The sequence below is a fragment of the Coenobita brevimanus genome, chromosome 103, assembly GCF_032717465.1.
Source record: "Coenobita brevimanus isolate Jiangsu-jjx chromosome 103, ASM3271746v2, whole genome shotgun sequence".
In the NCBI taxonomy this organism is placed as follows: domain Eukaryota; kingdom Metazoa; phylum Arthropoda; class Malacostraca; order Decapoda; family Coenobitidae; genus Coenobita; species Coenobita brevimanus.
Window position 1 is genome coordinate 4640754 of NC_137056.1, and position 27500 is coordinate 4668253.

Here is a 27500-nt window from a genome sequence, read left to right on the forward strand (position 1 = left end):
TGTCAAACACTTGTTCAGAGATGCCTTCCTACATTATAAAGACTGAAAAGAAAAGTTAATTGACCAGAATCATTCCAAGAAAATTCAGAAACTACCACAATGGCATATCCAAACCTAAGGCAAAAGTTTCAAATACAAAAATTAATGACACCTTGGTGTGTTGGTTCCTGAGGGTGGTAATTTATTAGTCAGAGTACTGTGATTGAATTATTGTTCAGAGTACAGTGAATTAAACTTGAAAACACTTAGGCTGTGTATTTGTTGTAAGACTGACTACACATAGAATCATAAGAGAGTATAGAGAGTATAGTACTTAAAAAGGAGTGTTTATTATGATGTAGGGAGATTCCTGTAATGTTAGTGGCATTTATAAGTAAATTATAGAGTTTGTATAGTGCACTGTCATTATTAGCAGACACCTTTTCTGTCATGTATCAAAGTAATTTTGTTGACATAGGGCACAGGTAGACTTAGAGTTTTGCAGAGAAGGTTAGAGTTCACAGGTAATAGGTTGTTCAAATAAATTAGTTACTTGGACTTAATTGCACAATCACAAGCTTTGTTATAACACCAGCATCACTTACAGGTGAAGCTGAGTGATTGATATAGCAAGTGGATATTGTAGTTTCCCCATGATTGCACTGTAGGTACAGTACTCGATATATGCCTGTTGAATTTGCTGGGTACTTCCAGTTTACAAAAATTTGCTTACCACATGCATTATGAATTATACCACTCTACAGTTCCAATGGTACAGCAGGGAAGAAAAGATGCTGATTCACTGAGAGCATTGATAAGGATTTGGGAAGTGAGTATGAATGTAAAGTTGTTGCATGACAGTACTGTGATCCTCACTTTTAATATTTGGAAGTGAAGCTTGGACTCATTTGGAAGAACACAAGTCAAGTGTGAGAGCAGTGAAAATGGGTTATTGGAGAGAAGCATTTTGAGTTGCATGAAAAGACACTGACAAATGAGGAAGTGGAGCTTTATGGTATTAATGTGGATATGATTGAAAACATTAAGAGAAATACTTTGAGATGGTCTGGCCATGTGGAGAGGATAAAGAATGAGAGACTGACTGGAGGAATGTACAGTATGTAAGTGAGGTGGAGAGGAGGAGGGGGAGAAGGAGGCCGAGGATGAGATGGAGGGATGGGGTGGAAATTATGAAAGAGGAGGGTGTGAGCTGTGGGGGGGGGGGGAAGGCAGCCAAATGGTAGAGGACAGAGCGATATGGAGGCGTCTGGCTGTAGATAGAACAGCTGTCATTATTCTGACCTTTTTCTCACAACAGGATACAAAAAAATGGGAAAACTCAGTAGTAGTATCAGTGAACAGACATTTGACGAGTTGAAGCTGAAGTCAAGTATGAGTTGGCAAAGAACTGTATTTAATCCTTTGGCTGTGTCTGTTATCAGACAGAATGAAACGTAGTGTTTGTAATTAGCAGCCTAGAAGTTAAGATAAATGGCATTTTACATACTCGCTGCTGTGGGGTTTTGTGAGCCCAGTATAATCGTCTGATGAAAGATAAAATGCACAGGTCACACGTCACAAAAAAAGAAAAAAATACAATCATCTGGTGAAAGACAGGATAAAATACCATTTGAATGTCGTAGCACAAGATTTAAACCAGCTGTAAAAATGAGTATAGTGGAACACTTGGTCAGAGCCTAACATCAGTCATTTATTGACACATTATTTCTACATTTTGTAACCAACACCATCCTTACTAACTCGTCTTAGCCTCCACAGCCGAGTGATGTTACTTAATAGCTTTATCTGTATACTGCCAGATGATTCTGTTCAACTTAGGAATGATGTATATGAGTGAAGGAGTGTGGAAGGCTACATCTAACCCCTTCAGCTGAAAATGTCGCCTCTAAGTGAAGGAAATGTCTGACAGTTGCATGAGCAAAGTATGCAATGGTCCTGATGCAGTTAAATCAGCATGGTAGGGTTATGTAGTTCATTCTTTACTATGTCTGGTTTGCAAGTCAAGGACAAGAAAAGTAACCCTGAGAAATAGCGAGGCACTGATTACAGAGCATGGGACACATTTCAATCAAGGAGGCACCAGAACCCAGTTGTTATTGTTTAACTTTGTAAGATAGAATGAGATGTAGGGATAAGCTTTGTGTTTGGTAGGATTCATTTGGAGCTACCTGACTAGTGCAATACAGTGCTGTTCTTTTTACTTGTACATTGTAGCTATTGTATGTTCTTGTTTTACCAGTGTTATAATGGTGGAGGAATCTTTCTTATTTATGTGTTGTACAGTAGTATTTAATAAATTTGTTTTTACAATTCTCTTGTCCTCTGTACCACTGCGAGTATGTATTATTATTCATGATTGGCACATGGGCGTAGCCAGAGCGGGAGGCCAAGGGGGCCATGGCCCCCCCAATTCACAAAACGTAGTAAAAAATAAATATAATACGATTAATATCAAATAATCACTTATGTTGCTTAAATATTCAGGAATTTTTGCATGCCAATCCGCCATTGACTAAACAGTATAGTTAGCCTTATACTTTGCCAATAAATCATCTAATTATATAAAGTTACCAGTGGAACTTTTTTACCCCCTCCTCAATTCATTTTCCTGGTTACGCCCTTGGATTGGCATTAGGTTTGTCAGTATAACTGGGCAGTACTATAATAGTATAGTTTTAAACTAAATAAAAAGCTGGCCAGAGTAAAAAAAAAAAAAAAAGTAAGAGATATTCAGACTGTTACAACGGCCTAATGTTAAATCCCGGTATATTTTTTTTTAACTGGAAATGAAAAGTTTACAAACGAGAATTTTTATATTTAAAAAATACGCCGGAATACGAACGCTTGTTGACGTCCAAGCAGGAGGTGGCAGCAGCGTGATGGGCTGCAGCTTTTCCTATTACATAGACTCCACTTAAGCGAGGTATGTTTCATTAAATATTCACAATAAATCCCAAAGTGCTGGAGTTTGCAAATGCAGCATCTTTTATGTTATAAGACTAGAACACCCGGTAAATACACCGGCGTGGCAAACTTAGTAGGCTATATTTTTATAGATATAAAATAGCAAATTCTGTGGAGGGGTCTCCAATGAAGGATCCGTTTCCTGTATCTACCATGCGAAAGTAGGTATTTTATTTCTGTATATATATATTTTCTTTGGGGGGGGAGAGAGTCAATATTTACGGGCGCCTCTTTCGGCGGTGTCCTTTTTATTTATTTATTTTCACCAGCCAGTTTTTCTCCTGTGTGGATTGATTTTATGATGAAGATTGTCGGAAAATCGATTTAGATATTAAACTAACCTCACTTTGCCAAACCAAACGGGATGGCATCACTTCGCCATAGCCTGCACAATAACAAATTGCGCTCATCGCTTACCAAAAACTCTGCCCCCTTCATATTGTATCCTATGCAGGGACAGTTGAGGTTAGTTTAATATCTAAAAACACGTTTCCTACACCTAAGGGGGCGCGGTAGCACAGTGGTAGCGCGCTGGACTTGTGATCGGGGGATTGCAAGTTCGAGCCTCGCCCGGGCTGCCGTGCCGGGAGGGGTAGCTCCCTCCTGTAACCCTAGCGGGGCCATATAGTCCAATACAGGGCTTAGCTCGGGGGACTTCCATTTCTCCAACTTTTCTCATATTGTATCCTATGCAGGGACAGTTGAGGTTAGTTTAATATCTAAAAATACGTTTCCGACACCCAGCGATCGGCTGTAGATAGCAGAGATCTGTGACTGTAATTGTTATGAAGAGCTGCCTGTCCATAAATCACTTATTTCTAACAAACGAACACAGAAATCAAAACCTCTTAATGCAGATTCATGCTTTCTTTCTTTTTTTTTTTTCATCTGGCTCGTGTGGGATTGTTTTGGTGTTTCGGTAGTTTGTGAACAAAGTTTATTTACTAACCGCCGTCACTTCAGCCCTAGGATGTCTGTTTACTTATTACATAAATAAGTAAACAACGACACAGAAATAGATACACAATTGTTTTTACACAATGACACTTGCAGAACTACACGTCCTCAATGACACGATGGAGTAACACAACAAGCGGTAGTTACTGGTACATTGTTCTATTTATGTCCTACCATCAGGAGTCGCTGTCAGTCATCGTCTCACGACGCCGCTCAGTTGAAGAAAATAAACGCTCTCTCTCTCTCTCTCTCTCTCTCTCTCTCTTCGGGGGGTGGGAGGGTTTGATGGGTGCAAGGGAACCTTTCACCTGGTGTATCTTAACCTTCAATTCCTAGACTAGTTTGCCTTAGCTACACGGTATCGGTATCCTGCTTTATAAAAAGCTGCCTCGAAAGAATTGCTAGGTCTGTTACTGTAGGCGCCCCTTTTACTCCTTTGTACTGACTGCGTTGTGTAAAGCGGCATGCAGGCAAAACTCCAATTCCAACTCTTGTTTAGTAAATGACCCTCGGCAGTTTGTGGTATGTATCCACCCTTACCCTTCTGTTTTTGCCCTTTGAATACGATGATGCGCCTTCTCTGTTTTATTTCTTCTGCCGTTAGACGATTTGACTGGTGGGTGGGGAGACCCTTCTTCGTTGCTATCCTTATTTTCATAGTCTAGATACACTGTTATATTGTGGCTTCCATACACCTTTGTCCTCGTGTTTTTACCCTCAGATTATGATGATGTGTCTTTCTGATTCTCGATAACGTCAGACGATGTGCCTGATGGACTGGGGAGAGCCTGCTTGTTTTTTACCATCCTTGTCAAATTCTTGTCACACACTTATCGAAGCTGACAAAACCCTTTTTACTCTAACTTGGCTCAGAGTTTCGTCCTTTGGCAGTTTATTTCACGTAGCTCAGTGGTAGAAAGACAGTGGCTACTGGGTCTCTATAATTCTCACAGCACTTCATCTTGACTAGTATCATTTAATGTTAATCTGTTGTTACAACTCAGCATTCAAAGTCTAACTCTTTAGGTCATGCAAATGCCCTACTTAAGCTGGATAAAATAACCGAGAATTTGTCACACACACACACACACACACACACACACACACACACACACACACACACACACAACGTTGAGGTGTCAGCAGTGTGGCCATAAAACCTGTCACGACCCATCACCCTTTCTCACGACCAGGGTCTTGCTAATGGAGGGGAGGGGAGTTTGTACCCAGTCAACTAGGCCAGTCCTTTCACATCCCAGGGGTTGCTGGGGTTTATTGCTCATATAATGCCATTCAAGGGTGAGCGAGGCTGATCACCTTCACCTTCTATGTCGGGACTAAATAGCGTAGCCCCGGGCCTCTACGCTCCTGTTAAAAAATAAAAAGATTGAATGATATATGAAAATGATGTATTTCTCAGAACTGTATAAAACATAGAGATAAGCCATTCAGTATGAAGGCTTCTTTGTAAAACAGAGGTAAGCCATTCATTACAAAAACTTTGTGTGTGTGTGTGTGTGTGTGTGTGTGTGTGTGTGTGTGCGTGTGTGTGTGTGTGTGTGCGTGTGTGTGTGTGTGTTTATTACAGGGAGGAGAGGGATGCCAGTATACTGTAGGGTACAGTCCATACGTATCCGAGAGGGTGAGAGAGTGAGGGTTAGAGAGGAGACTTACCTTTTGGGGCTGGAGAATTAAAAAAAGAAAAATGGTGCTTACAGTATATAGCCTACAATAAGCCATTCACGTGAAGCTGGCGGGGATTTTTGTCCATTTGCAACCTCAGTGGCAGAAAAACAATACTATAGTGTTGTATCATTCCTTGATATTTCTTCGTGACTAGCGTCATAGTCTACTGTAGTGTTGCTTTCTTATCAGAACTCAACATTCAAGATGGAGATGTGGAAGTTTTACGCCTACGGAAATTGAAGTGAATAAAATATTGCTGTAGTGACGCCTGAAGCATATAGCTAAACACATGAGAATAAGATTAGAATAATGAAATTTTATGTGCTTCTAATACAAACTTGTAAGAGGCTGGGATATACCCTCTGTTTCCCTCACCCTCACTCATCACCTCCGCTCCCCTCACCCCCACTCCTCTATACCAATGCCCCTGACTCCCCAAGGCTCCATCCCTCGCCCCTCCCCCCCAAAAAAAAAAAAAATAATAATAATAATAAGCACAGTACAATAGACCGGGGTGAAATCGACCTAGTATAAAAGATTCCCAACTTCGTGACCTATCGAGGCTCACATGTAAACACTATAGGCTGTTTGGAGGCCTCGCAGCACTTTTTGCTTTGCTGTTTATTCTTCACATTACACCTCAGTATCCTCTTTTTTTTTTTAAATATATATAAACAACGCCGATATTGAAAACGAAATGAATAACGTAAAAGATAATGTTCAGGTGTAATATGAAAACTAAATCGCTTTGGAAGAGTTGTTGCGAAATCTATACTATTTTCCATTTCTTAACGTCTTCTCCTCATCGATTTGATTTGCCTGTAATTCAGTATGTTTTCATCCCCTTGACGTTACTGAAGCAAGCTATGTCAATACTATCAGGATTCTCTCTCTCTCTCTCTCTCTCTCTCTCTCTCTCTTACACACACACACACACACACACACACACACACACAATGAATATTGAGAAGGCTCCTGTTACTCTCAGAACAGGGCACAAGGAGCTAGGCTGCCCGTAACGCCTCTCCCATACCAACATAGTTCCTTCTGTAGCACATTAATATCCTCCCTTATGCTAGTTATACACGGCGATATTACCAAAATTCTGATACAGTGTTGGAAAATATGAAGGACTATACGGTTTTTACTCTAACTTGGCTTAAAATTGCCGTCCTTCCATCTTCATTGCTCATTTGAAGCAATAGAGTAGCAGTAAAATATGCCTGTCATGAAAAAGTGCTATGGAAAGGATGTAGAGCCATAACATTGTCTTTTTCTTCCATGAGAATACGTGAAATAAGCTGCAAAAGGCTGGAATCTATGCCACGTTAAGTTAAAAAGAATTATGCTAAAATAAATCACAGGAAGAGAGGCTACGAAGACTCATAAGCCCACCAGAATACGACCCTATAATAGACTTACTCCATGATGATGATGATGGTGGTGGTGGTGGTGGTGGTAGTGGTGGTGATGTGCAAAATAAACCGCTGAGGAAGAGGGGTTGCAAAATCTGATTTGTACATTATCCGTCTGTCATGATGCGTAATCTTGTATTTAATTTAATTCTAGCATTTATTCATTGTGTTGGTGTTTGTCTGTGTGTGTGTGTGTGTGTGTGTGTGTGTGTGTGTGTGTGTGTGTGTGTGTGTGGATCATGCTCATTGAAGGAACCATTATTTATATTTTATTTTTCATTACGTAATTCGGCCTTGGACTCTTTCAAAAAACAATAATCATATACAGAAGCCTAAAGAAGGTCTCTTGCACGCTTGTAGTAGTAGTAGTAGCCTAGTAGTAGTTGTTGTTGTTGTAGTAGTAGTAATTGTAGTAGTAGTAGTAGTAGTAATAGTAGTAGTAATAATAATAATAATAATATGATGATGATGATGATGATGGTATAACTACTCTTTATACCACTTCTCAGCCGTGCAGATAAGAGTCTTCTACTCTTCCATAGCGATTTATTTGCATGTCACTAATTTATTCTCTTACATATTGTTATTCCCTTTTTTATGTCAACATACGGTGGTTTGTATCAGTGACGTACAAGAGCATGAAGGAGTAATATGCTAAATAAATCGCAGAGAAAGAGATGCTAAGAATCCTAGCCCATCAAGCAAGTCAACTTTTTTTTACCTTGATGTAAATGTACGTGTGAGAGGAATGTTGTTGACCCACTAAAGCTTGTGTTGTCTTTTTTTTTCCTGGTGAAGGGTAAAGGAAACCAAAGAAGACATTTAAACCAACACATTTATTCACATCATAAGCCTGGGTGACACGCAGCTGCGGGAGAAAACGTATATACAGATTTTTTCGAGTATTTTCTCCACCAAGCAACAAAAATATTAGCCCCCGCCAAAATCCATTCACTATAAACTCGACGGACCTAAAATATTTTTGGGAGAAGTATTTTACATTTTACTTCTTGGGATGACAGTAAGAAAAAAAAAATCAAAATGTCAATAACCTTTGTCCTAATTCAGAACCCCTTATTGTTTGGGGACATAGTATTTATTTTTATTTTTTTGAATTTAAAATTTTTAGTTGATTTTCTTCAGCTTAAGAGAGCGCCGCAGTTCTGAAGGGTTAATGACATCTATATCTAACCCCTGTAGGTGGAAAAGTCTCTCCTATGTTGAAGAAAATCGATTGCGGACAGGAAGAGTGAAAATTAAGACGTCATCGTTCTGAAGGGCTTAAATTATATTAGGGAGAAAGATGTTATGACATTTGGGGGACGATGACAATGAAAAAAAGTCAGAGTAATGTCAATAACCTTTAGTCACAATATATTTCTTAACTAGCGACTTATGGAAATGTTGCAACGTTGATGATTACGGGAAGGAACGGGTTTGGCGGGTGAAGGTGAGTGAGCGGACGTTGGAGAGATGAGAGGAGGTGATGCGAGGAGGGTTGAGGAGTGATGAAAAAAGGTGAGAGGTTAGAGGTTAAAAGAGAGAGTGAGAGGGATGAGAGGCAATAGATATCAGGGAAGAGAGAGAGAGAGAGAGAGAGAGAGAGAGAGAGAGGGAGAGAGAGAGAGAGAGGGAGAGAGAGAGAGAGAGAGATGCAGGGGGGTGAAGGGGCTACAACAGGTGTCCCACTCTCTCGGAACGTCTTCACGGGGGGTACAACTTTTGCACAGCCTGTCACATCAGTTTTAATTTCAGATACACACGCACACTGTTTAGAATTTCAGATACACAGTTAATTTTCGTACACATAGCAGCAATTTGAATTACAGTTACACAGTAGTGTGAATTTCAGGCGGGGAAAAAAAAAAAAAAAAGAAACTTTAAAATGAAGCACTTAATTCGTTTTGTTGTCACAGCAAAGTACGGAGAATGATTGTTTGTGATCACTGAAACGTCAGCATCTCTTGTTTTTATTATATATAAATACGATCATCTCCGTTAAACCTTATACTGAATACACTATAACTTGGTAAGATTACATCGCGGGCTGATCTATGTAACTGTGTTTTTTTTTTAATGTATTTTTTCATTTATCCTCGTTTGTTTCGAGTTTGAGAATTTTACACCCATTGTTATTAGACCACTACAGAATAATTGTCAAACTTCCTACAGCCGTATTTAAGTAAATTGAAATCAAAATATGTGTATATTGTCAGTTTACCGTATGTTAGAGTAAATGTGGGTAAGCCATGTATGCAAATGCGTGTGTATGTGGTTTATTTTATACTGGTACAATGTGTATGCCTCGTACAGTGTGTGTGTATATATATATATATATATATATATATATATATATATATATATATATATATATATATATATATATATATATATGTGTGTGTGTGTGTGTGTGTGTGTGTGTGTCGGACGGACGTTGTATATCACGAAACACGTGTCACGATTTTAATATTTTAACTTCCGCAGTTCTTACAGTCGGTGTGCCCAAAGGAATATATATACACGTATCAAATATCCTACACGGCCATACCTACGCTGTACATGGGAAAGAGAGTCAGAGTAATCAAACAAAAGTCAGAGCATTGAACAATCAACAAATCCTTATACTTGTCAGCAAAAGAGACTTCGTGGCACTTCTTCCTAAGTGATTTTTGTGTAATAGGCCTAAGTATGCCCTTGAATGATGTTTGAATAATTCTGGTATGGTAATAATTATTAACTGCGTGAGGTGAAAGTATAATGTGCAAAATAAACCCTGAGGAAAAGGTGTTACGAAAATCTCAACCTGCGAGAATCCGGAAATTTTCAGCGTATGAATATAATGTAAAAAAAGAAAGAAAAAAAACTAATATCTTGGAAGTAAAATAGTGTCCATTGATCAGTATATCATTGGTGGAATACCTTCATGTCTTGTTTTACTTATGTGTCGGCTATTGTTACAAATGTATTTCATGTCGGTATGTCTAAGCCTCTCGCATTCATACATTTGTTGATGTTCTTGTCAAGTGTAAAACTGTGATAAGCTTTTTTAAACGTCGGCATGAAATAATGCTACGCTGGTGATTTGTAAAGATGTTTGTATGAATGTAACCATTTGAAACAAGGTGTTGCGTTTATATATTTATTTTCAGTGTTCTCAGTACACCCTATATCAAAATAAATACTCTGTAGATGTGATCTGTATATTTCGTTGCACTTGTTAGAAAGACAGATGAACAGAAGAATAAATATTTCTTCTTATGCGAAGTATTTACACACATAAAGAGAAAAAATAGTACAAATTTCTTGTGTTTAATGGGCCGTATTCTCATTGGCCAAGGAGGCTCCCTAACCCCCCCCTCCCCATCCTTACCAGATTTGAGTATGATGCATTATTTGTCTCTTTTATTATTAGTGTAAATTTTGTTAATATTGTAAAACTAAATGAATACAGGCTTGGTAATGTCTAGTAGATAAAATTAAATCGCTAAGGAAGAGGTTCAGAATTAGGGAGCTTACTATACCAATAACAATAAGGGTAAATATTTAGGCTGATTGCTGTATTACGTAAGAGTTCATGTCTTATCTTGGAAAATGATGAAGGAGATTAATCCTATTTCGACATAATATCCTACGTGAGAGTGAAACCTAGATTAGATTAGATTTTTTCATGTTTGGTTGACGATTGAACGCTTACACTTAAAGATGATCCTGTGTGAACGAAATGAGCGAAAATTTGAGTTTAAAAAAATAATAGAAGACACAACGGTACTCAGTTATCCCATTATTTTTATACGGGAAATATCGGTAGGCACAAAAACATCCAGGTATTTTCGTTATTTTCTGAGCACTTGATATAATCGTAAGATCGTAGTCCCTATGAATGAGTCAAGAAAAAAAATATGAAAACGTAAGCTAAGACAAAATTAAAGATGGCTCAAAATGATGAGAACTAGACATATAGGTACTCTGTTATTAGGGGTCATATTGTAAGTCACATGGGAGGCTTCGGAGCACCACATTCTTAACGATTTATTCTGTGCTCTTTATACCGTATTAATATGGACGCCATTTGTATCAATAACAAATAGGATATTTATGTGTAATGTACAGAGTAAATCGCTAAGGAAGAGGTGTTGCGAGATCTCCAGAGCCACTTAAAATAGGACCGTAGGTTTCAGGTTTGGCTGGCGACTGCACATATGGCGGTGAAAATGGAGAGTGCTCACTGTCGCCACTGTGCTTGTTGAATCTAGCGGAGGAAGATGTCGTAGCCGGCTCGTAGGAGGGCCTCTCGTAGCTTAGGGTCCTCCTGGGCTACAAGGTCGGACCAGTACTTGTCGTAGCGCTCCAGAATGGTTCCACTGTGGGGCGGAGAAGGAGTGTGCATTAGCAAGAGTGAAACTTAGGGAGTGACGATTATGGTGATTGGTAGACAGTGACATGACAGGAGGAAGTGGTGTGGACGGTTACAAGGAATACTGTGTGTGTGTGTGTGTGTGTGTGTGTGTGTGTGTGTGTGTGTAGACCTGACCGGGAATCTCAGCATTTAATGTATATATTTAATGTTCACTCATTTTCAACCTTGGAACTGTTTGTCTCAGTCTGTTCTTCCCACTGTCTATGACCTCCATTCTTTTTTGATTATCTCTGCCAATGAAGTTGGAGGAGTTTATGGATTCACCTGTGACTGCGTGTTTGTTAGTCTGTGCACAAGATATCTCAAAGTTACTGGATTTCAGTGAAATTTGGTGACCAGGTAGGCATCGGGTCAAGGAAGAGTTGATGACTTTGAGGGGCATACAAATCCAATTGCAGGAAGAAATCACATATTTTATCGGTATCGGCGGAGGTATGCCTTCTTGGAGATTGTTTAACAGGGAAGACTAAGACCGTAGAGTTAATTGCCTCCACCAGCTACGTTGACCTGATGTTGGTTTATAATTCAGTGGCGTGCACGGGCAATATGGGGGGCAGGGGCTCCAACTAAAAAAAGGGGGGTGGGGGCTACACACCCTCTCTCAGTTGTGTAAGAGAGAGAGAGAGGTGGGTGGAAAGCACCTCATTTAAAAAAAAGTTAGTGAGTGACAGACGGACAGGGTCGCTCCTGGAGATGCTCCCACGTCTATAATGTAAGGACAGGGAGGCAGTGGGGGGGGGGGAGTAGCAGGAAGAGCATTAAGCATTTTCCATATCTATATTTTGAGCTTAATTGTTGGTGAGATGGAAGTGTAACAGCACATTCTCTCTCTCTCTCTCTCTCTCTCTCTCTCTCTCTCTCTCTCTCTCTCTCTCTCATTGTATGCTGTTCTCACCAATTTTCCGTCTCTAGGTCACTCCGATGTTACTTTTCCCTATCTCTTTCCCACACTGACCCGGTTCACAGTGTATTATTGATGCGTTTTTCTCCCATTCATTTCTTAGTTATTTTCTCACTCTAACTCACTCTTCGCCAAGGTTGTCCTCATCCTCCCCTCCATTCTCTCTCTCTCTCTCTCTCTCTCACACACACACACACACACACACACAATACTCACGTGAAGTAAACAATGCCAGAGTAGTCCCTAGGTGCCCTCCAGGTTAGGTACACTTCATCCTTGGGCGGGACGGTGGCGTGGGTGACGGCGGAACACTCAGGGAAGGAGGTGGTGCCCTTCGTCTCCTCAAAGGCGCCGATCCACTTGTTGGTGTGGTAGTCGCGAGCCTGCACGAAGAAGCCCTTGAATGGCGGCCCTCCGATGTACACTGGGGAGAGAGAGAGATGGATTTGAGAGAGATGAGTTAGAGAGAGATGGATTCGAGAGATGGGTTAGACAGAGATGGATTAGAGAGAGATGAGTTAGGGATGGGTTTGAGAAAGATGGGTTAGAGAGAGATTGGCTAGAGAGAGAGATGGATTAGAGGGAAATGGGTTAGAGGGAGATGTGAGTTAGTTGTTGTTGGATAGCGTGAAAGGAAGGAGAGGGGATGTGAGTGGGTGGAGAAGGATATTTGATATGACTGAGATGGTGGATAGAGTGAGAGGGAAGAGAAGGAATGTGAGTGGGTGGAGGATATTTGACACGACAGATGGTGGATAGAGTGAGAGGGAAGAGAGGGGTCGTGAGTGGGTGAAGAAGGATATTTGAGGTGAGAAAGTTGGCCCAGAGGAGTGGGAAGGTGGAGGAGATAAGATAAGTGTAGAGGGATGTGGAGTGTTACTGGATAGAGTGAGAGGGAGAAGAGGGTTTGTGAATGGGTGGAGAAGATATTTGAGGTGAGTGGGTTGCCTGAGAGGAGTGGGAAGATGGGGAGTTGAGATATGGGATAAGTGAGAGGGATATGGAGAGTAGGTGGACAGAGTGAGGGGGCAAGATACTGTGGTACTACTGGCAGGTAATGGCAGTTAGCTTGCAATCTGTTTATCATGTCACGCTGTAGGAGTAAGTATATAATCTCCCGGTGTATGAAGGACTGTGTATAATAGATAAAAACCAAACAAATGAGAGGAGGCGATATTTGGTACTGCAGGGCACATGTATCCTGTTTTTCACTTTATCATGCCTAAAATGACCATCTCTCCATCTTCATTGCTGAGTTGGTACAATAGATTAGCCCTAGAATATGATGATAGTCGCAAAGAAATGCTGTGGAAAGGATGTAGGTCTGTAGTATTGTCTTCATCTGCTACTGAGCTGCGTAGTCTGCTAAAGAAAAAGTATCAGCCTAGTTGATGTGAAAGAACTATAGCTACAAAATCAGGACACCTTGTAAGGTGTCAGGGAAAAGTGGCACAGGTGTTAATATCAATTTTCACATGACCGATAACGGACTTTGATACCGTTACACTGGTCAAGACTGTGATCATGGGTTTAGCAGTGCACAATAATTTGCCCTGAATCAGATACGTTGAAGAAACTTATTATATATATATATATATATATATATATATATATATATATATATATATATATATATATATATATATATATATATATATATATATGTGTATGTATATGTATATACAGTATATTATTCCTGCTCTTTCTAATTTCGCTCTTACATTGTAAGATCTGTTCTAAGTCTGTGTTGTTATTTCCGGTGCGTGGTTGTCATGCCTAAAACAGTATTTACATACAATCAATAAAAGGTTGTTTAGCGCCTCGACCTTCACTAAGTTCAGTGACATCGTATACTTATATAGAATGAATTGCACTTCTGAGTATGTAATGAAACTAGTGTCATGACAGGTTATTAACCCTGTAATGACGGTTCAGTCGAATAAGGGAATGGAAATGAACTTAAATATCAGCGTTGGTCTAGATATGTTGGGTAGATTTTGAATGCAGATGCTATTATAGAATACTTTGTCCTCAGACCACACAAACGGCCTAATTACAGAACGTTTGCTTGTTAGAGAAAACGACTCGAAGACTAATTAATATCGTGGAACTAACCATCTTTTGCATGCTCAACTGCAGTGTGCTGTGCCGGTCTGGTTGTGGAAGTGGGCACTGGCTGTGTGGATACGTCAAGTCTGGTGGTAGATACTTCACCCCCACTCACCTTCATTACACAACCACTCTGGCGGGAGCATTTTGTGTATGCAAGTTAATATATTCTGAGGTAAGTTTGATGGCATGTTCTTTAGTAGGACGCTTTGTTGAGGACTATGTTAAGCTTCACCTTCATAGTATAGTTGTGCTGGAACGAACTAAACTGTGGGCTGGAGAATGTGTCGTCGCTGTTTCGATCCCAGCTGTTGCAGGGAAGAATTTTTTACATTTGTTTTGATATCACCGTGTTCACTGCTTTCACATATAGCTCCACCGACACGCCATAAAAATGCGCCATCTAATCCCGTACCAGCTGATCTGAATGTGAAATCTCTGACGTTTCACAGTCGAGTTGTTGGGTGTAATTGCGCGGTTACTCTACTCTAACTGAGACCCCCTTCTGCCAAGTTAATAACCAAGTGTAATCAGACAGAAGGGTTGATTTTGTTGTAACCAAGAACACTGAGTCGTATCTTAAAACAAAGGCTCATCAAATTTCATGCAGACACGACGTAGTATTCTAGTATTCAAGTTGTGGAAATGGCCTACTTCTGTAGGATGAAAACAAACTGGTTATAGTGCCCAAGTGACGTGTGAGTCCCCAGTCAGTGAGTCGTAGGTGGACTAATGGACCTTGGGAATGTACTGCCTAGCCTATGTTCAGAATCGGATGCATTAAAAAGGGAAAAAATGTATATGAGAGCGCTGTAATTCTTGTTGTTGTATTATTGTACATGTCCTGAGAGTTATAAGATTCTTGTTGTTGCTGTTGTTGTACTTGTCCTTAAACGTTAAACTTTGCGGCCAGTGAAAATGTTATTCTTTTTTTTTCCCCACGGTTCTCAGTTGTTCAGATGTGAGTTATATGGGAAACTATAAGTGAATGAGTGGAGGGTGGAGTAGGGAGTGCTGAAACCATCACTCTGGCATGGTCAAGCGGGGCATGCTAAGATATTAAGGCAAAAACTAAATATATAAAATGTTACTTTCCCTCAGTTGGTAGTGATGAGAGTCTGAGACTTTTCTTATTCCTTTCTCTGCGGTGGTTTCTTTTTTCTTTTCTCCATTTTTTTTTTTTTTACCTCCAGACGATTGTGTTCAGCTCTGATCAGACCTTTTGTAGTTTTTTTCTTGTTGCTCCAGCCTCATCAGATATACGTGAACCAGGTGGACTACAGCCTGAATATGCTTTTTTGCAATTCACAGTCCTTTAGGGGATATCGAGGGGGTTTGAGGGACACTTTTATAACCAGTCAGCTCTCCTCCTAGTCGTATCGGTGCCACCACGTGAAGGCGTCACTCTGCACCATTGGGTTAGTATGTCATACAACTCGTGAAAAATTAACAGAGATTGTGAAAGTTTAAAAGGTTAGAATGACTTAAATGGCCTTACTGAATGACTTGGTTGTTTTTTAAAGTTATCTTAAGAACTGGTTAAATTAAGCATGATAGGCAGCGATAGAGCTGGTACTCGATAATGAAGGGTTTTAGAAGAGAAACAGACAAACATATAGATAATATGACAATCAGAGAGGGAGAGACAGAGGCAGACAGACAGACAGATAATCAGACAATCAGAGAGGGAGAGGCAGAGACAGACAGACAGACAGACACTCAGAGAGAGAGAGAGAGAGAGAGAGAGAGTGTTAATGTCTGTCTGTCTGTCTCTCTCTCTCTCTCTCTCTCTCTCTCTCTCTCTCTATCTATCTATCTATCTATCTATCTATATATATATATATATATATATATATATATATATATATATATATATATCAATCTCGTATTTCCCCCAAGGCCTATCAACCGCCTCAGTCAAGTAGAAAAGAGTAAGACAAAATAAAGACGATATACCAGGTGTGTGTGTTGTCACGTGCGTCGCGTTTTGCAAGGTCATAGAAAACTGCTCGTGCCTGATAAACGTTTTCCTGCTGTGGTTTTGAATGTTCCAATCCGCTTAAGTGATTATAATAATAATAATAATTATTATTATTATTATTATTATTATTATTATTATTATATTATTATTATTATTATTATTATTATCATCATCATCATCATCATCATCATCATCATCATCATCATCGTTATCAGCAGCAGCAGCATAATCATCTTCATCGCTACCATTGCTATTACCATCAATATAGCAAAAGTCATTAAAAAAATAGAGGAATAATAACAGTTAAAAAATAATGTTCATGACTAATAATAGTACTCGTCAAGTCACACAACGATGTAAGGGGGTGATCAGGATCCAGAAATAGAAAAAAAGACCACACACACACACACACACACACACACACACACACACACACACACACACACACACACACACACACACACACACACACACACACACACACACACACACAGAGGAAAGTCATTCTTGTCCTTATCCCAGCGGAAATGGGCCACACCCTCACTTTCTCATCATTCAGGCGTTCGGATACAGGGACTTATTCTCCCTGAAGTAGGAAATTTCGTCACACCTTGTCCTTAACGATTTATTTTGCCTGTTACAATTTACAGCCCTCATCTTTATTACTGACGTGAATTGTTTTGATATTTTAAGATTTCAGTGGCAGATACGGCGTTAAGGAGTAATACGTAAAACAAATCACTAAGGAAAAAGTGCTACGAAAGCTATTCCATCAAGATTACGGTCAGTGTTCAGTCGGGAGATGGCCTGTGCTCTTCACTCTAACTAGGTGTAAAATTGTCATCTATCCATCTTGACTTCTGTAACAATTGATTAACAGCAGAATAAGTGCTGATCAAGAAAAATTGCAATGGAAGGGGTGTAGAGCTGTAGTGCTGTTTTGTTATGCCGTTGAGTTTCGGAAAATAGGTTACAAAGTGACGAAGTTCTCTACCAAGTTAAAGTGAATAAACTGTAGTAAAATATAATTAAAGCGAAAGAGGGAGAGTAATTAAAATGAAATAGGACATCATCATAGCCATGGAATTAATGACATAGGTGAGAGAGATTTTGCTAATGAGGTGGTTTACTATAGTTCTTTCACATTATCTTTTCGTCAGTTTGTAACTTATTTCACATAGCTTAGTACCAGAAAAAGACAGTACTGTGGTTCTACATCTTTTTCACAGTACTTCTTCGTGACCAGCACCATCTACTGGTTTGCAGGCTCCTGGCCTTTGGTTCCTTCTTCCTTGCATAAAAAAAAATATTAGTATTAATATATTGTCACAGGCTCACAGCTGGGCATTCAAGATTTGTGTGTGTGTGTGTGTGTGTGTGTGTGTGTGTGTGTGTGTGTGTGTGTGTGTCTAAGATGTACAGTCAAGTACCACTCCCACATCTCTAGTTTTAGACCAAGTTAGAGTAAATATGATATAATTACAATGAAACAGGTGTCACCGTAGTCAAGAAATCACTGACAGAGGTGAGGGGGATAGTGCTAATGATAGAGCTGTGTGGAAAGCGGTGTGGGTGATGTGGCAGTGTTGATGTGTTTACCCTGGTGGTTGAGAAACGTCATATTCGGCACGATTACCACCTCGGAGCCCTACTAACCTTTTTACGTCCTCTTACATCACTATATTGCTTTCACCTTGACTTTGCCTGCGTTTTGGTTCTTTTTGCAGCTTACCTCGCGTAGCTCAGTGCCAGAAGAGGACAGTGCCACGATTCTTCATAATTTTCATATCATGTTTTCGTGACTAGCATCCTGTTCAAGCGTTAGTCTGTTGGTAAAACTCAACATTCAAGATGGAGAGATGACAATTTAAGGCCAAGTTCGAGTAAAAGGAGTATATATAGCTTATCCCGATGTACGGCAGCTCCTGACGAATTTGCACAATCCAAGAAGACCTCAATAGTGAGAGTTAATGACCATAAGTTTTGAAGTAAGCTGAAATACTCTGTGGATCTTTTCTTAAACAGAGAAGCCAAAGCACAATATTCTCAGGATATGTCTCTCCTCAGCACCTCTACTTTCCACTTTCTGTACGACAATGGCATATTAATATTCAAATTCTCATGCACTGCTTTGGTTTTAGTATATTTCTGGATATGACACGTTATTATTCTCTTTCACGATGTTTATGTATGTATGTCCATGTGAAATGTATATGGATAATAGAAATGAGAATATCTGCTTACCATATGCAAAAAATATGCTTTATCAAAGTGAACTGTCATGACTCCTTTATCTACGAATGGTACCACCCTGTTCCAAGTTGATTACATTAATTTGGTGATAGCAAAGGTAGGCTGATATAAAAATGCCTCGTATTATTTCTGAGCTACTCCTTACAAGACATTTCACCCCAAGCAAAATAGACTCATGTGTTGACAGCAAGGGTGAAGTAATAAATGAGTCATCTTACCGTAGGGGAAAAGAGATTGATGGAGAAGCAGTGTGATGGCAATTTTGTTGTCGAAGGGTTCTTCAGATTCCTTCCAGCAAATAGGCTACACACAGACAGGCAGACAAATACAGATTGAGTGACAGACAGGCAAACACACAGAGAAAGACACACAACCACACACACACAACCACACACACACACACACACACACACACACACACACACACACACACACACACACACACACACACACACACACACAGGCAAACAGGAACAAACAGACAGGCAACAGCACAGACAGACAGACGCATCTACAGACAGACATAGGCAGACATGCAACTAAAGACAGAAAACAGGGATATAGATAAGCAGACAGGCAAACAGAGAAACAAGCACAGGCAAAAAGACAAACACAAAGCAGAGCCACATACAGTATAGACAGGCAAATAATAGGGCAAACCAACGTTCCGTATAATAACACTAGATACAAAGGAGATTTAATAAGCCTCCTTGCCAACTCTATTGCATTATTATTATTATCCATCACACACACACACACACACACACACACACACACACACACACACACACACACACACACACACACACACACACACACACACACACACACACACACACACACACACACACACACACACACACACACACACAGAGCATCTCAGTTTCGCAACACCTGCCACTCTGCAATATGTCGCGCGCGCGTGTGTGTGTGTGTGTGTGTGTGTGTGTGTGTGTGTGTGTGTGTGAGAGAGAGAGAGAGAGAGAGAGAGAGAGAGAGAGAGGGGTGTACAATTATGTACCACACCCCCAACACACACACACACACACACACACACACACACACACACACACACACACACACACACACCCTTGCGGTAACCACACTTACTTTAAGTGCATCCTGTGTGTTACACCTTATATTTTCAGCAATGTGCACTGCATTTTAGGAGTACGGTATGCGTCAGAGAACTGTGTGTGTGTGTGTGTGTGTGTGTGTGTGTGTGTGTGTGTGTGTGTGTGTGTGTGTGTGTGTGTGTGTGTGTGTGTGTGAAATGTAGCGTGTCGTGAGTGTGCACAAGACAGTCCTCGCTGACACCAGGTCGTGGGAATGTGTGTGTGTGTGTGTGTGTGTGTGTGTGTGTGTGTGTGTGTGAGTGTGTGTGTGTGCTCGCGCGCACGCTTGTGTACGTGCTTTTGATGTTTATTAATGTTTACTGACCCGTGTGGTGTACGTGCGTCAACGTGTTTGTGTGCCTGTGTAAGTATGTTTGTGTGTGTGCATGTGTGTGTGTGTGTTGATCCTGGTATGTGCATTCGTCGAGATGTGAGAATGTATGTCGACCCCAGTATGTGTGTGTGTGTGTGTGTGTGTGTGTGTGTGTGTGTGTGTGTGTGTGTGTGTGTGTGTGTGTGTGTGTGTGTGTGTGTGTGTGTGTGTGTGTGTGTGTGTGTGTGTGTGTGTGTGTGTGTGTGACAAAGAAACCACACCCATCCTCCCACAAGCAACAACAGCCATTATACACGAGACCCTAAAATATAACCATTTTCATCATACCAGCATCCTTGGCTCACCACCGTAACATACCGCATATATAAACAGATGTATGTATAAATAAATACGTACATAAATAAATAAATACGTAAAGAAGCATCACGGTCGCTCTGTACGTTCCAGATTGATGGGGTCGACCGAGATAAATAATATATGTCACTTTCGGCTTCATATTATTCGGACTTTGTTTACGGATGAAATGGATGTTTAGAGGATTTCTGTACTGTACGGAGATGTTGCCAAAAATAACAACTCTTCCTGCAAATACGTATGAATTATTTTGCTTCAACGTACGGATTTAGGTTACAGGAATTGTGGTGGTCTTTGCGGTTGTAATTTTAGTCAAATCTTGTAGGAAACTATTGTGTTCTGGGCGCCATTGCCGACAGCATCAACAAAGGGGAGGTTAATGGTCAATCCAGCATCGTGACTCACTCCTCCACCAATTAACCGTTTTGGGAGCAACTTCACCGACTTGCAAGGCCGTAGGAAACACCCGCTATTGTTCCTTCCCGACAAAGAACTTGAGTCTTTCATGCTTCGCTTTACACCGAAATTTCTCATGGTGGAAGGAGCCAGCCGGAACATTGGCAAACCCAGCACATCGTCTCTCAGTACTGGAAATGAAAATGTTGTACTGAATTACAGGAATGTGTTAATATCTGTTAATCTGACGGTGTAATAATAATCTGGGAACAACGTGCATTTTTGGTGAACTTGGTCGACTCAACGTTGTTTTTCTTTTTCTTTTTTTCTTTTTCCACCATGAGACAACAAATTCGAAAGTTAGTCAAGGAAAACGGGACACTTTTACGCGGGAAGACAATGAGACTGACCCGAGGCTGGCACAACCAGAGGTGTCCAATTTCATTTTTTATTGTTCTCTTTTCATTTCTCTGTTTTCTTCTTTATACATACATCTCCACAGCTGTCCATGTTTTTTTTTTTTTTACGATTATTGCGAAAGGCGAACATGCTATCCGAGAGAAAATATATGCCAGATGGTACAAAAAATAAAATGACCACTGGGTTGTTACCTTATGTGCCTCACCGCGGAATGTCTGAGTAATAAATTCCACCGGGAAATCCTGGATACCATGAGATTCAAACGTGCTCAGTTAAGTTTGCTTTAACAAAAGTTTCCTTCTTCCTTGTTAATCCCCACAGCCTATTACGACTCACTCTTAGTTGAATAAAATCGCCTGGCCTTTTCTGGAACAGACTGCTAGAGTTGCCCTGCCTATCAGAGGCTTAATAACATTCAGTGTAAACAGCTGGAAAATATCGTAACACCCCTTCCTGAGCTGTTTTTGCACATAACACCCTAACATCCTCGTATATGTGTGAGTTTATTCCCGACTAGGTTCATCCATGGCATACTGTACAAAAGTACTTGCACATTAAGGTGTAATAAACAAAGTAAAAGCGCTGAGGTGAAGATGCAACGGAGTCTCTTATGTCATCGTTCCAATATTATGAATCATCTACTGTAGAGTAAACAAGTCAGGGTCTAAAGTCCACCTCTTAACCTCGGCCTTACGCAATACCGCCTCAGAGCAGACCATCATCCAGAGATACCTAACCGCGATGGAGCTTAAAAATACCTAGATCTCGGCCACTAACCTCGCCGTAATAAAGGGCCCAAAAACAACGGCCACTCGAAGTGTTTCAAGGAGAGGGAACGCGGCCATGTTGGGCAAGAGAGCGTGAGGCCGCGTTTAGGTGGAGCAGGTTCTCAATCCGCCAGACGAGGGTGAGAGGGGAGGAAGTGGATGACGTGGCAGTACTGTTTGCTTTTTTTTTTTTTTTTTTTTCATGACTGTTTCGTTCGCCACTTACAAGATACAGTGCCAAAAAGATTAGTTCAGTAAACTTATTTTTTATATATTTTTTGATTTACCGTGATAAAATGAGCAAGAGTGTGGTTTGATAACAATAATAATAATAATAATAATAATAATAAAACGGTATAAAGAATGGCCTAGTGGTAGAGTACTTGGTCAGGAACAGCCATGCCTTTCGTGCACTGTTTGAATCCAGTACGTGACTATACCCTTTGTACTCTAACTTGGACTAAATTTGCCAGAGTACATAGTTGGTAAAAGAGATTAGCACTAAAATATCACCCTAATCATGAAGAAGTGCTGTGGAATGGATGAAGGGCCAAAGTATATTATTATTCCATCACTGAGCTTTGTAGAGGAAGGTGCAAAAGGACAAGAATCAGGGCCAAGTTAAGATAAGAGGATTATAGAACTTTTTCTGCCTTCAACGACAATAATGTTCTGGATTACTTTAGCCTAACCATGGGATCCTATGTTATGAAGGAGTCATTTGGGATTCTATAAAAGTGTGTGTGTGTGTGTGTGTTTTGGGTGTGTCCAAGGTGCGGACAAGGACATCTCTCACTTCTCAAAACACACACACACACACACACACACACACACACACACACTACTAGCTGTCATTTACAAGGAGATGCACATGAGAAGAGTTGCTCGCTTACATTTGCCTGTCCTTCAGCAAAATGGCTGTCGTACAAGGGTTTAGGAAGCGATATGAGAGAAAGAAAGAGAGAGAGAGAGAGAAAGAGAGAGACCTTAACCTTCCCCACCACTTCCTCTAATTTATCCCAGTCCCTACCCAGGCTATTACCATGTCCTTTCCTCTCTCTCTCTCTCTCTCTCTCTCTCTCTCTCTCTCTCTCTCTCTCTCTCTCTTTCTCTCTCTCTCTCTCTTCTCTCCTCTTCGTGTTCTCCGTGACTTCCTTCTCTCTCACATGATAACACTTCCTCATTCATTACTTCATAACGTGACTTTCCAGTGGCTTTCACTCTCGTCTATCTTACTTAACCATCTATCCACCTGTCGGGCAATGTAGATGCGTGCCTGTCTGAAGGTCTATCTGTCTGTCTGACTGTCTGCGTAGCTCTTTTTGTAAACATGTGGGTATCTGTTTGTTGGAACATCGTAGCCACTTTTTATATATACGTAACTTCTTTGGCCTCCATCTCTTCTTCTCTTACTGTCACTCTTTTCTTTTCCTTTTCTTTTCTGCTCTTCTTACACTTTTTCTTTCGGCTGTCTCCTCTCCTCCTTCCCTCTTCCCTCCCTCTCTTCACCCACCTTCTTCCTCCGTCATTCTCTTCTCTTTCCTCGAGCTGTCTTCTCTTTTCCTTCCTTCTTCCTTTCCTCTCTTCACCCACCTACGTCCTCTCTCCATTTCTCTATCTTCTCTCCATCCCTCTTCATCTCCTCTTAAAACACACACACACACACACACACACACACACACACACACACACACACACACACACACACACACACACACACACACACACACACACACACACACACACACACACACAGCATCTATTTTACCTTCATTCTTTCCACTGCATCTTTCTCTCCCGCCGTCTTCCCTCACCCACTTTCATCATCTACTTTCCCTCCCGCTCTTCTCCCCTCCCACAAAATCTACTCTCACGTGACTTCCCTCATCTCCTGTCCAGTAAGTGTGGGAAAGTTATGACACGCACAGTCAGTACTAAATATCCCACCATCCTCTTCGCTCACTACTGATTTCATGGTATGTTGTTCACAGTAAGTCTAATTTTAACATCCCTAATACCATACGCCACATTCCCATCAGCTTAGATGGATTTCAAGCACCTCTCCCATAGCGATTTATTCCGTATATTATAGCATCGCATAATTAACCGACCTTACACAAAAATGACCCGGCAAGAGAAATTAATAGGGAAACTCCTGAACCAACGAGAGGAAGATCCATTGACTTACTGTACTCGTTTATTATTTGCTTATTTACTTTGTGTGTGTGTGTGCGTGTGTGTGTGTGTGTGTGTGTGTGTGTGTGTGTGTGTGTGTGTGTGTGTGTGTGTGTGTGTGTGCAGGGCTCTTGCTAACTGCTAATGGTTGCGAGCCATTTGGCCAAACTGACTACGAGCCGACATATTTTACAAGCAATAAATATATTTATTTATTTACTCATTGTGATGATTAGAATCATATAATGTGGTTTTAAACATTCACAGTGGCAACAAGGAAAGAATAATCGATCACAACGTGTTTTTTTGTTCATTTAAGTGAGATTTACTTATTTTTTAGTTTACTGGGTTTTGAAGTGGATGTATTTTTTCCTCGCCAAAAGGCGACTTGCATGTAAAATTTGTTCGCCGAAGGGAAAAAATACTCGCATTTGCGAGCTGTGGCTCTCCAAACAAGAGCCCTGGTGTGTGTGTGTGTGTGTGTGTGTGTGTGTGTGTGTGTGTGTGTGTGTGTGTGTGTGTGTGTGTGTGTGTGTGTCTGTTGTCAACGCTACTTCTGAAGATGCAAAAAACTAAGATTCCTAATATAGAATTCTGGATTAAGGTTATAGCGCTAAAGTAAATAACCTCTCATACCCCAGCATCTCTCTCTCTCTCTCTCTCTCTCTCCTACGCGTGATGTCAAGGTCTCACCCAAGGACAGGCCCGTGAGGACAAAGTATGGTAATTACCTCTATTATTATAAGGGGTCCACCTGTCTCATAGCAGCGAGGGAGTTGAGACACTGCTCCATATTCTTGTTAAATGGGGAGACTACGTAACACTTCCTCCTTAGCGATTTATTTTCCTTGCAACACCTTAATAGCCTCTTCTATATTAATGATGTAACTATTGATCTTATTGCCGGGAGAAGTATTTTGTCTCTCTCTCTCTCTCTCTCTCTCTCTCTCTCTCTCTCTCTCTCTCTCTCTCCACTACCATCACCACTATACCTTTACAAAATCCTAAAGAAATGTAACTCTGCTCCAGATATCAGGCGGTTGGTATTAGTGCCCAAGTGGTGGCGTGTCAGAGTGTGCAGTGCTGTGTGTTGGAGCATAGGGACCGTTCACTTAATAGGTATTTGCTAACTTCCATCATTGTAGTACTTCTCTCACCCACACACCCATTGTAAATTATGAAACTCTTCTGTCACGTGTATAACTGGTTGATCTACAGTTTCTACACTCTTGCTCTGGGTTCCATGTGCTCTAAACTAGACAGTACTGTATTTTGTTCACTTCAGAAGCCTTCCTGCCTTTCTAATCATGTCCATAACTGATGAAATAGTTTTTTTAGTTACAGTCTTCCCTATACCAAAGAGCCACGAAAACAACAAGTCTGTTTCTGTTTTCTTTTCGTTGTACTCCTTTGTACTCCTTTGATAGATAGATAGAGGGATAGACATAAGTAGACAGACAGACAGATAAATCATTTGCATTAGTGACCTTATTTCAGTGGCCACATATTAGTCTTACTTTACTGTTCACGTCTAAATCTTACTTTACTAGTAATGTCATAAATGACTTTGTGTCATAAAAGACTGTGTAGGTTCCTTTGTGGTTGAGTTATATATATATTTTAGATTTGTGGACGAGCGGTTTTTATATCTTGGAGTAGCTTCCCATTTGTCATGTAGTGACATGAGAGGTAAAGAATAGTATGGGACTATTTTTATTTGTCTTGGAAATATTAACAAGTCTCTCACACAGAGCGTAAGTATAGAGTCCCGTCCTGCTATCTATCTCTCTGTCTCTCTCTCTCTCAAATTGCCAAGCCCTTCTCACTGTGACCTGTCTCTTCTGAGGCCTGTCTCCTTCTAAGCTTTCTTTCCTAAATTCTGGTGAAACAGGAGACGTATCACGTATGTTCCTCGTGGATGGAAAGTTTAAGAAGCCTGTGTGTGAGTATGTGTGTATATGTGTGTGTATGGTTACTAGGTCTTTGTTCACGAGAGGACTGCTGACAGCTAACTGCATCATCTCCTTACTGGCCGCTGTCGTCAGCTTTCCTCAGTGTAACTTGCAACCTCATTTCCTTTTCCCAGGCTCGCAGAGGGCTGTCTATCTATCTATTTATCTATCTATCTATTATGATTTGTAATTATAATATGTAGTCTTGACATCTGCTCGGCCGCGCGAAAATGGCGTACCATCGACAGTTAATAGCCCTAATATATTAATATATACTATATACACATTATAATGAACTTATAAGCTAATTAAGTGAAATGCATAATATTGTAAAAGTAACATAATTGTATGAATATTGTATACATATATTATTCATAGTAAATAGTGATTATTCAGTAATATTACATTTTAAACAAGTTGTATACATATTTGAATAAATGCATTAAAGTAAATTATTTAACTGTAATACAAATCATAATATGTAGTCTTGACAGTAACGAGCTTTAATTTTCTCTGATGTTATTATTCGTCCCAGCCTCTGTGGTGGGCGCGATGAACCAAAATCATTCGTCCCCTAAATTTATTCTCATAGTGCATTGCCTTCATCACTCCCGTCCTGTGAAGCTTTTGTGTCTGTCACCCACCAGGCTCTAGTTGGCTTTGTTGCTCCTGCCTATTGAGAAAGAGAGAGAGAGAGAGAGAGAGAGAGAGAGAGAGCACTTTGCCCCGGTAACCCAGCCACGAAGTTCAGATTGGGAAATTAGGTTATAATTTCATGTTTTTTTAGGTCGGCCATGAATTAAAGTCTGTTTATGGTAAGCACGTCCTTTATCGTTAATTTATTTCGTCATTATCAGCATTGACATTTCTCTCTCTCTCTCTCTCTCTCTCTCTCTCTCTCTCTCTCTCTCTCTCTAACCACACCACCAACACAGGTGAAAATCCTTAACCACTTTTAGCTCGGGGGATGGTCGGGTGTGGTCAGATTGTAGGGCTGATTTGACTAGTAACCAAGGAGACTCATTTCAAAATTAAGGCTGATCTAATTCCAAGTTAATATGCAAGGTCTTCATGAGTAGTACAGTACCATATTCCGGTGTTAATCTTTTGTTACCACTCAGCGTTCAAGATGGACGGATGGCAGTTTTACGCTTAGAGGGAGGGCGAACAGAGTCTAGTTTCTCTGATTGTGTGTGTGTGTGTGTGTGTGTGTGTGTGTGTGTGTGTGTGTGTGTGTGTGTGTGTGTGTGTGTGTGTGTGTGTGTGTGTGTGTGTGTGTGTGTGTGTGTTATATCTGGCTAGTG

At 40.5% G+C, this 27500-nt stretch overlaps 1 protein-coding gene across 1 annotated transcript in view; it reads right to left on the reverse strand.

The window, feature by feature from the left end:
* Positions 1-11161: 11161 nt before the first annotated feature.
* Positions 11162-27500, reverse strand: part of LOC145415617 (putative defense protein 3) — a 36467-nt gene continuing 20128 nt past the window's right edge. The window contains exons 2-3 of the mRNA XM_080284840.1: positions 12557-12764; positions 11162-11383 (exon numbers count right to left, since the gene is read on the reverse strand). Of these exons, the coding sequence (XP_080140966.1) occupies positions 11272-11383; positions 12557-12764 (320 nt within the window). The 3' untranslated portion in view covers positions 11162-11271. The remainder of the gene's footprint in view (positions 11384-12556; positions 12765-27500) is intronic.